The sequence below is a fragment of the Lissotriton helveticus genome, chromosome 3_1, assembly GCF_964261635.1.
Source record: "Lissotriton helveticus chromosome 3_1, aLisHel1.1, whole genome shotgun sequence".
NCBI lineage: Eukaryota > Metazoa > Chordata > Amphibia > Caudata > Salamandridae > Lissotriton > Lissotriton helveticus.
The window spans coordinates 1,110,379,784-1,110,394,475 of NC_136061.1; the positions used below are offsets into that span (position 1 = coordinate 1,110,379,784).

At 43.9% G+C, this 14,692-nt stretch overlaps 1 protein-coding gene across 3 annotated transcripts in view; it reads left to right on the forward strand.

Annotated features, from left to right (window-relative positions):
- ACVR1C (activin A receptor type 1C) overlaps nt 1-14,692 on the forward strand; it is a 675,408-nt gene that overhangs the window by 544,960 nt on the left and 115,756 nt on the right. For all 3 annotated transcript variants that reach the window (XM_078681710.1, XM_078681711.1, XM_078681709.1), the window contains one exon: nt 5,159-5,283. In XM_078681710.1, the coding sequence (XP_078537836.1) occupies nt 5,159-5,283 (125 nt within the window). The remainder of the gene's footprint in view (nt 1-5,158; nt 5,284-14,692) is intronic.

Consider the following 14,692-nt stretch of genomic DNA (forward strand, 5'->3'; position numbering starts at 1 on the left):
CCAAGCAAAAGCGCATAAGGCAGTGCTTTTGATCCCGAAGACAGACAGAAAAACAAGGCTAAGATTGGAGCTAGGTCTGGCAAATCCTGATCTGATGTGCCAGGGGAGATTATAAAGTCATATCTAAGGATAGTAAGGGCACCGGCTAACTCCCTAAAAAATCACCTGAAACCAATCTTTGAGGGGCCAGGCTCGGCCTGGCGCACAAGCTTTGGAAATGCAATCAAAGCATTGAAGATAGAGGAAGAAAGCTTTAAGCGGCCGGACATACCCCGGAATGCCTGGAAGAGAGCAGTCAACAAACAAGTGCGAAACATCTCATGGCAGGTAAAGCACAATCTTACCTAAGCAAGGCCCTCACCACACAGGCCAGACGCAAAATTTTATTCATGAGGCTAACCATGCTAGGGATTGTGGAATTCAACCCTGTGCCACTATAAGTGGGAATCTTGGCTGCATCTCCTATGCTGCTGCCCTAATTTTAACAACGAACGTTGGCGACTTCTACGCCCGATCTATATCAAAAATGGTATAAAGTCATGCAGCGAAGTACCAGCCCTGTGTTTCTCAACTACCAACACTAAGGCACTGGCGAGATTGGCGAAATTCATCCACCAAATTAGGATAGCCTTAAACGTAGCCAATGAAAGTAGCGAATCACTGGGGAAGAGCATGGTAATCCCTGTGGAGGAAAGCTAATGGGCTTTCCCAATGATGCACCAATGATGTACCAACAGCACCCTCCTGGCATGCCTTCGAAGAGAACTGTGCCCCTCGAGAGACACTTAGTGGGCCACAAAGGGCCGTTCAAGAGCCCCGCAAACAAGATCATCTTCAGGGCGCAAATGGAACAGAGAACATGCGCTCACGCGCTGGGGAAAGACTACAAGGGTCTCGGGGAGGGGTGTCAAATTTGAATCTGTACCAAGGTTTGAAATCACAGTATTTAACTTGTTTATACCGTTCATTTTTACTGTAAAGATTTTAATTAATTATACAGTTAATAAAAACACTTCAAAAACTGCTAGACAACATGGTTAAAATTCACTTTGACAAGGCCTATAGCTTGGGCATTGGCGAGACCTATTGGCTTTGCCAATATTTTGTTTCAGCTTACTCTTAGGGGCTCTAATCTTGAGGCAAGTTATTACAAAACTAGCTTTGAGCACCAACATTTGGCACATCAGCACGAACTGTTGCCAAATTTGTCCCTGATGTGTGTTTTTGGATAATCCAAATAACGGCCTAAAAAGGTAACTTTGTGAAAAATAGGCCCAACTCATAAACACTAGGCAACAGTGTAATTTCGCAATAGCTTTACAATTATAACTTGAACTATGCATAACATATTTAGCCGTACATAGTTCATCTGTAAATAAATTCCAATTTACAGACCAATTTATGTTAGTTATGAGAATTTGAGTAAAGACCCACATATTCTTATTTTTCACATCTAAGCTCATTGTGGTTAGATCAGTTTGGATAGGCAAAATAAGTAGCAGTGGCAAGAGCTGCCAGGTCCCTTATCAACCTATGCTCAAAATAATTGAGTTGGATAGTTCAAGCTATGCCTCTTCCATCTGAGACGGCAGGTAACTGCATGAAGATATACCTGACTTGAGTTCAACTTTTCTGCTTGCATCTTCACCACAGTGATTGGCCTTCACAAACTGTCAGCTTAAAATGGATAACAGCTTATTGGAACCTAATTTAAGGTTCAATGTACAAGTCTAAAATCATGCTTGTGTCTAAGCCATCAAATGCCTACAGCTGCTCTCTGTAGGAAGAGTTACTCACACTTAAGAATATTCCATAATTGCAGTTTTTGACAAAATCAATGTACAGGTCTAAAGTCATGCTTGTGTATCTCAGCTGTAGCTTTGCACTCATAAGTGCTCCTTTTGGTGCATTACAGTTTTAGCTCTGCAAATAGTTTGGGGCTTACTGTCGGACGAATTGTAGGAAACGTACTCTCTATAGAGTGTACCAAAATGAGGTGCACTGTGCAGAGAGTCAAGGTATCCCTTTCTAGTGGACAGGGGCTTGCTCATTTTTTGCACACAAGGGGGTCAATAAATGAAACACACACTCAATAAGGTAATCCTACACCAATTTAGAAAAAAGAACATATATTTTTTTATATTTACTTAGACACCCACTTCTTCTGGACTTTAGGTAAGTAGGGGACAAGGTCCTTGGAACCACCAGCAGTTTTGGATGACCTGCCCTGGTGTGTCTGGGTCCAGAGGTGCTGGTCTCAAGGTTAGCCTCGAAACCTATCGCTGAAGCCTATGGTGAAACCTGTACACATTAAAAGGCTGCAAGTGGGGACTTGGGAACAAGTCAGTTGGAATCCAAAGGGGGGGGGCTCAGTACTTGAGGGTCTCTGAAGCAAGGATTCACCATCGGTAGACTTGAACTCAGGCTCTGGGGGTTGGGTGCCGAGGTGTTTTGCCCGGAGGGTTGCTTGCATTGGAGGCTCTCACTTTTAGGGTTGACCTGGAGATGGGGACAAAACAGGACAGCAGGGCCACTCTTGTTGATGGCCTCAGGAAAGCTTGCATCCCTTATTGGTAGGTTGGTCTTGGTGGTGTTGGTGTCTGGGCTGGACACTAAAGAAGGCTTGGCTGCTTCAAGGGGTCTGGTACCATGGGTATTAGTGCAGGGCAGCTCCTGGGGGTCTTGGCGTTTCCAATCTAGCTGGGGAGATGGATATGACCTTCTAGAGGAACGTGACTTCCTCCTGGGTAGCTGCTGTGATGGTGGACACAGTGGTTAGCAGTTCGGTGAACCAGACATTGCGGTCAGTGCCTGCAGGCTGCAGGGAAGTGGCTCCTCCACTTCAAGGGAGATGCTGATGGGTTGGCTAAGTGCAGACAGCCCTCTTAGGCTTTGGAGGGTGCACTACTGCAGGACGATTTGGGTCTTTGCAATTGTCGAGACAGAAGCAGGCAGGCATGGTTTAGACCCAAGTCCACAGCTAGTTTGCAGTTCTTGCAGCCTTTGGCTCTTCTTTGTCCTTTTTCTTCTTGGCTCAGGTACTTTCCTCATGTCAGGGGGCCACCAAAATACTGAATATAGAAGTGTTAAGGGGAGGGAAGGGTAGGGTAGTAGCCAATGGACTACTTATCCTTGGGGTCACTACACCCCCCATTTGACCACTTCTTATGTGGGCATAAGCCTGTCCCAGAGTTCCTACTTTCATGAAAAACAAAATGGTGGAACCCTTCTTTCTTGGAGCACATAAGGCAGTCCACCTGAGGGATGTGACAAGCCTTGTGGTGCAACGCGCCTACCATATAGCTTATTTCCCACCTGTCCTGGTGTCAAATGGGCTTCAGGGCAGGGGGTGGCATCTCCCAGGTCTGGGGGAAGCCAGTGTTGCATATGTATGTATGTATGTATATGTATGTATGTATGTATGTATGTATGTATAAATTGTTTTGTAGCGCGCTCTATTACTTGAGAGTATCCTGGCGCGATGGAGAAAAAAGAGCAAGGGGATAGCATCAGGGATTAACTTATGTCACATTTCTGAACAGATGGGTTTTTAAATTCTTCTTAAACTGGGCAACATTTTGACAGGAGCGCAAATGGAAGGGGAGAGAGTTCCACGCACGGGACACCACTACAGTAATAGACTGGCCACCCAGCCTGGTCCGCCTAAACCGAGGGTGGGTCATTTTGAGCAGCGAGGCTGACCTGAGGGCTCTTGTGGGGACATAGAGAGTAAATCTCTTCTTTAAATAGGCTGGGCCTTGGTCATGCATGGCTCGAAATGCAAGCACTAAACATTTAAAAAGAATGCGTTGCGGTACTGGGAGCCAATGCAGACCGGACATTTGAGACCGAACGCTCTTCCATCTCGGGATGTTACAGAGGAGACGGACTGCGGCATTCTGAATGACCAGCAACCGCTTGATCAAGTAGGCAGGAATGCCGCTGAACAGAGCGTTCGCATAGTCCAGCCTTGCCAGAATAAGTGCTCGTGCAACAGTCTCCATAGCCTCTCTGGAGAGCAGTGGAAAAAAAATTCTGAGCATTCTTAAAGTGGCAAAGCAGGTCCCCGACATTTTCTTTATATGGTCCTCAAATCTTAGGTCCTCCCCAAACCAGACTCCAAGATTTTTCGCAGGGCCACCCATTACCTTAGGACACGGTATGTTAGGGGGCCACAGCGAATTCCTGAAACTGGGAGGGAAGGAGCCATAAAAGAGGACCTCTGATTTATCCTCATTACACTTTAGCTGGGCCGAGGTTAACCAGCGAAAGACTGAGGACAAACATAGCTGAACCACTGTTGTGTCTAACTGGTCATCTGGCCAGGTAAAGAGAAGCTGCGTGTCGTCAGCATACCCAATGATTTTAGCCCCGTACTGTTCTGCTAAGTAAACCAAAGGGGTAATGTATATATTGAACAGTATCACATATCAAAGGCTGCAGGGATTTTGAATTCCCTGGCCTTGATATGCGAAATCACTAGCTATTCTGCTGGATGAGGTGGGAACACCTTCCTCCGAAGCAGGCATTGTTTCTGGCCTCAGAGAGCATACGCTCTCACCTGCAAGGGTTCAGAAACTCGTCTGAGGTGGCAAGCTGTACAATAGCAGTCAGTCAGCACACTAGAGGACTAGTAGGTTTCAGGGGGCACCTCTAAGGTACCCTCTGGGTTCATGTCATAATAAATCCAATACAGGAGTCAGTATGGCTTTATTAAGACAAGGTGTTCAAACACAATAGGTTTTAGTGAAGCCATCATGTAGCTGGGGAACATGTAATCCAGTGCCCAGTTCATATACTTAAGATGTCTTCCCTGTTCAATAATGGAAGTTAATTACGCTTGTGAGATACGGCGGGGTATAACTCTAGATGAGGGAATAACAGTTAAGAATGCTGAATTTCGCTGCACCTTTTATCCTTTAGCACATACATCGTATCCTTCCAAAATCCACTGTATGTTAAAAGATTGTACTTTGTATTTTTTATTGACTAATGATTTGCACTAATAGAGGTAAGACTCTGAAAGAAGCTACATCATTAATTAGTTGTTTTAGACATATCACGACTTTGCAGTTTGAAATGCTAATGTAATTTTATTGGATGTGAAAAAACATCTACATTCTGTGTCTAATATAGAACGTGTTATTTCGTTTTAAAGATACATGGCTCCTGAAATACTGGATGACAGTATGAACATGCAAATCTTTGAGTCGTTCAAACGTGCAGACATTTACTCTCTTGGACTGGTGTATTGGGAGATAGCACGAAGATGTACAGCTGGAGGTAACAAATGTTAAAGATATATACATGTATATATTTTTTGTATCCAATATCAGTTTGAACAGTGTTTGGCATGCTTTGTTTTAGGACTCGTGTATTACTGATGCAAATCAAACCCATCGGGAGATGTCAGCACTGTGAAAGGAACATTGGGAGCTGGCCAGCCTATTAATATGCTCCATTTGTGCGTTATGGCTACTATTATAGGTCAGGAAAGGGATAATTTTGTGCAGCCAGCTTTCTGTCCTCTGATGTGCTCTAGGCTGCATCCAGGGGCATATTACCAAGGGCAAGTATCGCCGCTTTTTCGGCGAGTTCGGCCGAGAAAGCGGCGATACTGCTAGAGTCCTATTAACAAGGGCATTTTAAAGCCTGGCACAAGCCCACTTTGCATGTCGGCGATAAACATCGCTAATGACATGCAAAGTGGGCGTTCCCACGTCCAACCTCATGTAAAATGTGGTTGGTGGTGGGAACACCCTATTACCTAGGCAGGTGTTCGGAGAGGGAGACCTGCGATAGACTCGTTTATCGCAGGTCTCCCAACGCCTGCTCTGACCAGGTGTTAGGGCATTGATAACATGGGGGAGTGGATCATAAAGCTGAATCCACCCCCATATTATCAAGGAACACATTACCGTGTGAAAACAACGTTTGTTTTCATGCGCTAATGTGCCATATCGCCGACTATCGCCGGATTTCAATTCGCCTACCTGATGCGCATTGATAATTGCTCGCTAAAAAGAGGATGAAATCCGGCGATAGCCGGCGATATGGGGATGTGCGTTGTGCGTTTACTAAGGCACTTCTTGGTAATATGCCTCCCAGTCTTTGGGTAAGCACTGTGGAGAAGGGGCAGTGTAGAGTAAAAAAATATACAGCTTCATTAGTTGCAGTTCTACTACAGCCACTGGTTCTGGTCTAGCACATTGCAAAAATGGCTGGCCATCCTCCAGCCTTTCTTTTGTTTAGAGAGAAGCCCAAACAACTGACTCGTTTGTATATTTTTTTCTACTGTGCTTAAGTTGCTCGCACTTACACTACCTTTCAGCAAAGCAAGAGGAGGAGCTTGACCAGCGGTGTCTGAAATGGCTACTTCAGACTAGGAGGCTGAAGAGGCACCTTGGGAGAACGTAGCAATTGTTTCACCCTATATTTCGGATGAGAGGAAACTCCTTCTCCCGCTAGGCTCCCTAGTCTCGGTTTGGATGGGGAAGGGTCTTAATAGCCTTATTGCACTTATCTGTAGACCAAAAACAATTGTTAATTACTCCAACTTGTGATGCCCCTTCCTCTACATCTCAGGCCCTTAACTGCAGGGAGGCTAGTTAGGTACCTCTCGAACCCAGAGGTGCTAGCAGAAATGCTTAATAACTGCAGTTGTATCATACAAAAATATGTGTTACACACTGGGCCAGATTCACAAAGATTTCGTAACGAGTAACTATCACTCACTCTTTTGGTACTCTTGCCTCACTGCTCAATTCCAGCAATCAGCATGGAGTACTCCAGTAGATGTCACTAAAAACCTAGGGGGCATATTATCAAGAAACGGCATTAACATTATCGCCGCTTTAGCGGCAGGAAACTGCCGCTAAAGCGGCGATAATGGCCTTGATAATATGCCTTATTCCCATAGAAGCCCATGTTCTGGTGTGAACATGGGCTGCTATTGGAATTCTCTAAGGCATATTATCAAGCCCATTATCGCTTTAGCGGCAGTTTCCTGCCACTAAAGCGGCGATAATCTTAACTCCGTTCTTGACAATATGCCCCTTAGTGACTTGCTACTTTAGTCAGATTTTAAACTCTGGCACAGATTATCTCATCTGTGTTAATCAGAAACGTCTTAAAGTCACCAGTTTTCTCGATTTGTGTCATGCTTTTCTTTAGAATGGTGGCAAAATCGTTATTATATGCATTAGTTATGTTAAAAAGGATGGAAACATTTGAAATAAGATTTTCTACCACGAGGATCTCAAAAACTACGACTAAACCAGTTTGGTCTCCAATGCTAATACTGAGACAAATGCTATCCAGCAGAACTACTCCCTTCTGTTCCTCTTGCTAATTGATACAGCGCCAATTGAATAGCTTCACTGAGGAAAATAGCATTCTGCACAAAACTAAATCTGGTTTCAGATCAGGTTTCAGCACCGAGACCGCCCTCATTGAGGTGGCAGAGTCGATTAGGTGGTCCTTAGATTCAGGGGCATCAGCTATGCTGGTGCTCCTGGATCTATCAGCCGCGTTCGATACTGTCGACCACGGCAGACTTCTGCAAAGATTGGAGGATATCGGTCTGAAAGATAAAGCATTGGCTTGGCTTCATTCCTATTTAACCGCCCCTTCGCAGAAAGTTGCCTTAGGCTCTTTCTCCTCTAAGCCGAAATGCCTGTGGTGCGGGGTCCCCCAAGGGTCAGCACTTAGTCTCCTACTTCTTAATGTTTACTTAGCCCCTCTTTTTACATTGATTGCTAAATGGGGGGTCAAGGTGATTTTGTACGTGGACGATACACAGCTAGTCTTTCTGTACTCAGATGTGTCCATGGCAGCATTTAGCAAGTTTAAGGGCTGCCTCCGTGACGTGGCTAGCTGGATGAATACCAACAAATTAAAGCTGAATGCGGGTAAGACTGAGGTGGTCTTTTTTGGTAAAGGCGTATGGCCCCCACCGGACCTGTGGTGGCCATCTGAAATTTGGCCTCCCCCGTCCCCCAGCAGTAGTGCAAAAAACCTGGGGTGAGATGGGATGATAGCCTCTCCTTCTCCTCCCACATCCAGCAGGGTGCCTAAACAAACTCAGGAATCTCCGAAAATTTCTTGAGCTATTACCGGAAGAATGCCGAAAAACAGTAGTCCATGCGACTGTAACGTCAAGGCTGGACTACGCGAACGGCCTTTTCCTTGGTCTCCCTTAATATTTGATTCAGCGGCTACAGACCGTGCAGAATGCGGCTGCGAGGCTGATCAAATATATTCCTTTTAAACATCATGTCTCTCTGCGTCTGCACAGCCTGCACTGGCTCCCAGTGGCTAGTAGAATCAAATTTAAAGCACTGACTTTGGCTTTTAGGGCACTCCGGGGTACCTGTCCCAACTATCTAAAACAGAGACTTCCCCGATACCATCAGGCGAGGTTCCTGCGCTCCAATTCTTGATTTCGACTGTATGCCCCACGAGCCCGGTAGGCTCAACTGGGGGGCAGGTCCTTCTCTGCAGGAACGGTAAAACTCTGGAATGATTTGCCGTCCTCTATCCAGTCTGCAACTTCAGTAACTGTGTTTAGGAAGCAGTTAAAGACCTGGCTCTTTACTCAAAAAATTTAAATCACCACACTTTCTTTTGCTGTTTGGCTATTTTACACCTTGCTGCTCACCTAGCGCCGGGACACCTCCATGTGAGGTAGCTGTTCGCGCTCTATACAAATCTGTATTATTATTATTAATTAAATGTAGGTAACTGCTGACTAATGTATTTTCAATCCATATCATTGGCACATATATCCATGAGATAAAACCAGATTCTGTAACTAATTAGAGTCCAATCTGTTCAACATACATCCCTCACATACACTCCCAGATAGCCTCAAACCTTTGTTCCAAACTGGGAGTATACAGAGATTATAACATTGTGAGCCTGTGAAGATTTTAGTACGTTCAATTCTGCGTGGACATTGAGTTTGCCACCATCTCAGTTTAATGCTGCAGTAGATCATGGATTAATTGTCAATTCGTAACTGCCCTGGTACAAGGGGCAAGTGTGTGACATTAAGATTTGTATTTATCTAAAATTGTGATACCTTTTGAAAAATGCAGTCATTAATGTTAAATGTGAGCATGCATACTTTCGGTTTGAACAACTGCATTTCTTAGTATCCTTTCTAAAATAGTCTTCAGTTATTGATGCTGAAAAATAATGCAGCTAAGTGGCTCTATAACTTAACTTCAGAGATCATGTTCATCAGTCTTACAAGATTTCTACACCATGTGATTGCAGAAGAAATGTTTGTATCATTGTTTGTTGCTGTCTGTCATGGTATGCCAATACGTATAGCTCACTAATCACACTTGAGGGTATCCAGGTGCTTAGCATGAGTGTAAGTGGAGGATTGCCCTGCAGTTATTCAAAAAGCCAGGTCTTCAACTTCTTGTGGAGCTCTGTGCTGTGGAAAGTTGTTTCATGCGCAGCTCTTGTGGGTACAAGGTATGTGTACAAGCAGGAGTCCAGACAAGTGGAGATGTCTAGAGAGTTGGTGGAAATGTATACGGCTGTTGAGGTATCCGGGGCCAATGTTGTGTAGTGCTATGATGGTATGCACGAGGAGTTTGAATTGGGCAAGTTTGTGTATGGAGAGTCAGTGGAGTTCTTTGAGGTGTGGTGAGACCTGAGAGCAGCAAGTTAGGTTGAGGATGAATCTTGCTGCTGCATTCTGAATGGCTTGGAGCCTGTTCAGGAGCTGTTTGGTGATTCCAGCGAGGAGTGTGTTTCTGTAATCGAGTATGCTGGTTATGATTGTTTGCATGACTGTTTTCCTTTTCTTCTCTGGTAGCCACTTGAAGATTGTTCACAGTATCCTCAGGATGTGGAAGCCGTTGGAGAGATCACTGAGTTGACCTTGTGCAGACATGTTGAGTTTGTCTTCTAAGATGATTCCTAGGTTTGTGACATGGATAAAGGTGTGGGTCTTAGGTCTGCTGGCCACCAGGAGAAGTCCCATGAAGAGGTCTATTTTCCGAAAATCACAATTTCGGTTGTGTACTCGTTGAGCTTGAGGCAGTTGGATCTCATCAAAGTTCCTATTGCGGTCATGCAGGTGGTGAAGTTGGGTCTTGCCATGGGTGTCTTGTCTGTAAGGAAGAGTATCAGTTGTGTGTCATCTATGTGGGAGAGAATAATCATGGTGGGCAGCCCCACGATGTTGGGTAGTGGAGTAGATGTTGGAGAAAGTCGAGCTGAAATATGACCCATGGGGGACTCCCAGATGAAGGTCCTCTCTTTCAAAGTGTAGAGTGGAATGATGACTTCCTGTTTTCTTCCGGTGAGGAAGGAACAGATCCATTTGAGGGCGGGTGCCTATTTCATGAATTATTCTGATCAGGGTGGAGTGGATGACTACTGTGTCGAATGTCACTGAGAAGTTGAAAAGGATGAGGGCTGGTGTTTCTCCTCGGCCAAGGATCCTCCTGATGTTGTCAGTTGCTGCGATTATGGCTGTCAGTGAGGGTGGCAAAGAAAGGGTAAAGTGTGTGCCTGGCAGTGTGCGTGGGTCCGGAGACGTGTTGTGTCAGTCTGAGATTTCCTAGGCTTTTGAGGGGTATGGCTGAGTTTGGGTGAGTCCGATCTTCCTTTTTTTTAAATGTTTTTATTTTTATTTGTAAATGATTGGGTAATACATGATACAAACAAATACAACAACGCATTATCAATACTACATACAACCAATATCAAAACATAATATCACAGGTAAATGAAATAGACAAAGAGCCTATAGAAAGTAATACAGAAGGGGTAAAAAGATCCACCATAAGTTAATATCATACATATAATTCTAGGACCCCCACTTATCTACACCACGTTAAATATCTTGGTATTTCCAAGAATGTATCTAAAGCCAAGACCCCCTCATTGTATTGTATTTAGCAACTGAACATATGCCGTTGACTTGGCCAATGCCTGTTCCATATCACATATCTGTCGGACTAGAAACCACCGATGCATCAAATTTGGGGGCTTTGGCGATATCCATTCTCAAGCAATGGTCAACCTTGCTGAGACTAACAAAGTAGTTAATAGACCACTGCTTTTGAATCTAACATTACTGCGGCTCAGTATGATTTCCCCTACTGTCAGGGGTATTTCTAACACCAGTTTCTGATGAATAACATTCAGAACATCTTGCCAAAATGTTTTTAGCTCAGATCATGTTAGGAACATGTGTTTGATGTCTACCCTATGCATATAACACCTTGGGCACTTCATCCTATCTGTAATTATGTTGTTAACCGCCCACTTGGCTATCCTCTCTGGAGTGTAATAGAGGAAACATATTGTCCAATGTTGATAGAATCTCAAATTAGTAGAATGCACCACCTCTTTTATAGTGTCCAATGCTTGCACTATAGTGCTAACCCCTACAGGAATCTCCAATATCTTACTCCATTGATTAGCCAATCTTCCACAGATATCTGCTCTATTACTGCTCGGCCATTTATAAACCTTGCTAATCATAGATTCCCCTACTTCATTGTAGAAGAGATTCCAAACCTCAGTCCCAGTTGTATTAGTCAACTTCAGATGCTTTAAAAAATAGTCTTGGATCTAATACTATTTTAACATTGTATGATTTGGTAATATATATAAGCTGTAATCTTTCAAAAGCCATTATAGTAGAAGAGATCACCCAAGCATCCCACTCTCAATCTGACCCAATTTTTCCCCACCCCATCGTGAAATATGCTAGGTAAAGCAGGATTAGAATACAGAGGGAATTTATCATGATATGGAGATAGGGAATTTATCATGATATGGAGATATATTGCCTTTATGCAAAATTGCCTGCCAGATTTTTATACTGTCCCGAGCAGTCTTAAATTTGACCCTTTTAAAATAGCTAGCGTCCATTATTCTATACAGGAACATCTTACTTTCTTCCCCCAACATAAATGTATGAAAAAGTAAAATACTCGCAGGATTAATCAGACTACGGAAGCGGCCAAAGAAGGCTGACCAGAAATGCAACTTAAAATCCGGTAACTCCAAGCCTCCTTGATCGAATGGTAGTTTTAATCATTTTATCGCTCGCCTAGATTTCTTATATCCCCATATGAAGCTGCCAATTGTCCCTTCTAATCTCTTAAAGAAGGAGTTGGGGACCCGCAGTGGAATAGAGTAAAAAAGATATAAAAACGTAGGTAGGATTTTCATTTTAATTATATTGAAACATCCTATAATTTTTAAATGATTTAATTGTACCTTTCAGCAGCTCATCGTAATTCAGAGAAATAATTTTCTCTATTTGTGCTGATATCCGCACCCACAGCGGTTTGAAATTAATTCATATTTGGGTCTTATCAATATTTAATTTATACCCTGATATCTGACCGAACCCCAAATGCTCGCCCTAGGTCTGTAGAAAATACTGCCAACTCGTCCGCATAAGCGGTGACCTTTATAGAAGTTGTTCCATTGCTAAAAGCAGTTATTCAGGAGTTGTTTTGTAAAGCACAAATGAATGGCTCTATATATAGAGCAAATAATAGGGGTGAGAGAGGGCACACATGGCGCATGCCGCAAGACACCAGGAAAGCAGATGACAGTAAACCTGAATATGCTAATTTAGCACTAGGCTTATCATATATAGCTTGCACCCATTTCTTGAATCGACTCCCGATCTCGAAAGCATCAATTACAGCCAAGAGAAACTCCCACCCCACTCGGTTGAACACTTTCTCCGCATCCAATAGAATCATCCCGAGTGGGGTAGATGTAATATCCGCCACATCGAACACTGTCACTGCCCTATTTACATGAGTAGTGGTATCTCTGTTTTGAATAAATCTATGTTGTTGGGGAGGAACCAGACTAGGCATCACCGGGGCAAGCCGATTTGACAATATTTTTGCAAAAATGTTTGCATCAGTGTTAATGAGTGAAATTGGTCTGTATGACCCACATTTCTCTGCTGGTGTATCTTTTTTTAAGAAGAAGACGATTTGTGTCATGTTCCAAGAGTCAGGCACTTGCCCATTAACACCGATAATCCCTATCATCTGACTAAGAGGCAGCCTCAGATGCTCCTTGAAGATTTTATAAAATTTTAGTGGAACAGAATCTCCTACCCTAGACTTGGCAAGGAGCATCCATGAATATAATCAAGAATATCAGCCTGCCTTGGCTGTATTGTAGATGTATACAATACTTGATAATACCTCGCAAATTGCTCTAAAATCTGCTGTGGATGCTCATAGAGTCTACCAGCATGTGGTTGTGGGCCTCAGCAAGGCCTACCAGTGCTATGGGTTTGCCCTTCTCTGCACAAGTCCTCAGACCAATAGGATAGAAGTTGGCACAGAAACTGGAATAGAAAATACACATTTTATTAAACCTCATGAGGTGGAACTACATTCACACAACACCCTTCGACAATGTATGAAGTAGCACACTGAATGGAAGGAGCTTGGTCCTTTTATACCCACACAGGGGCTCAAAAGAAAGTGGTACAAGTACAAGAGAAGGTTTCAGGTAAATATAAGGTCATACAGAAAATGCACAGTCAACAAGTGGGAGGTGCTAACAGTTGCTAATTCTGGTGAACACATCCTGACATTTACAGACTAGGGACAGCTGCAAGGACAGCTGCAAGCTCAACGGAGCATGTGCGAAGCAGAAGAGGCTAAATATAACCTGTCTCTAGGCAGATTTCAAGAGCAGACAACAGCAAGGTAGGACAGAGCACATGGCACGCACGTGGTAGCACATGGCAAATTCCACAAAACGGACAAGATAACTTCTAAATACAGGATGGCTTCTGTTAATGCTAACCCAATCGTTCCAAAACTACAACAAGCAGGCCTCCTAATAGATGTAATATGGGCTTTAGCTCTATCATCAGCTACTTTATAAGCCAGGATTTTCCCAATTGTTTCCCCATACTCATACTGTATCTGCCGGTATTTATTAATTTTGACCATACTCTTATCTTTAAGTGAGTCCGGTCTTCCAAGTGGAAATTGAGATCCTCTAGGAGGATGTATGCTTTGGAGTCTATGGTGAGGGGGGAAAAAATCTGCAATGTTGTTGATGGAGCTTGCTCCTGGTCCTGGTAGTCGGTATACTAGGGTTCCATTCAGTGTTACATTTGCTGAAATTTATAGCTTGCAGTGCAGATACTCCATGATGGGGATTGCGTTCTCTGTAGCTGTGGTGCAGCTGAGAGTTTCCTTGAAGATTTTAGTGATTCCTCCAGGTTTCTGTTAGCAGTATTGTCATGCTATCTTGTGTCCTGCCAGCAACGCCATTGTGATGTTTGGTGCTAATGCAGGTGTCATCCATGGCTCAGTGAAGAAGAGGCAGTGTGGGATGTTTTTGTCCAATAGATCCCAGATTTCCGTGGCATGCTTGTTGAGCGAATGAGTGTTGATGAGCATGCATGATGGTATTTCTTGGGTGTGTGTATGCTGGTGGTGGATCATGGCTGACTGTAAGCGGTTTGTGTGTTGGTGGTGCTTGTGTGGTGGGTGAGTCACTGCATACAATATGGCAGTGGGTGCAGGAGAAAGCTCCTTCCATGTTGTGTGGCATGGTAGCAGGGTGAAGACTGGCATCTTGTATTGAGAGACTGGAGGAATGCTGCTGCATACAACTGGGGAGCAATTGGACTAGGGTTCGTGGAGCGTAATCCAGGAGTGGA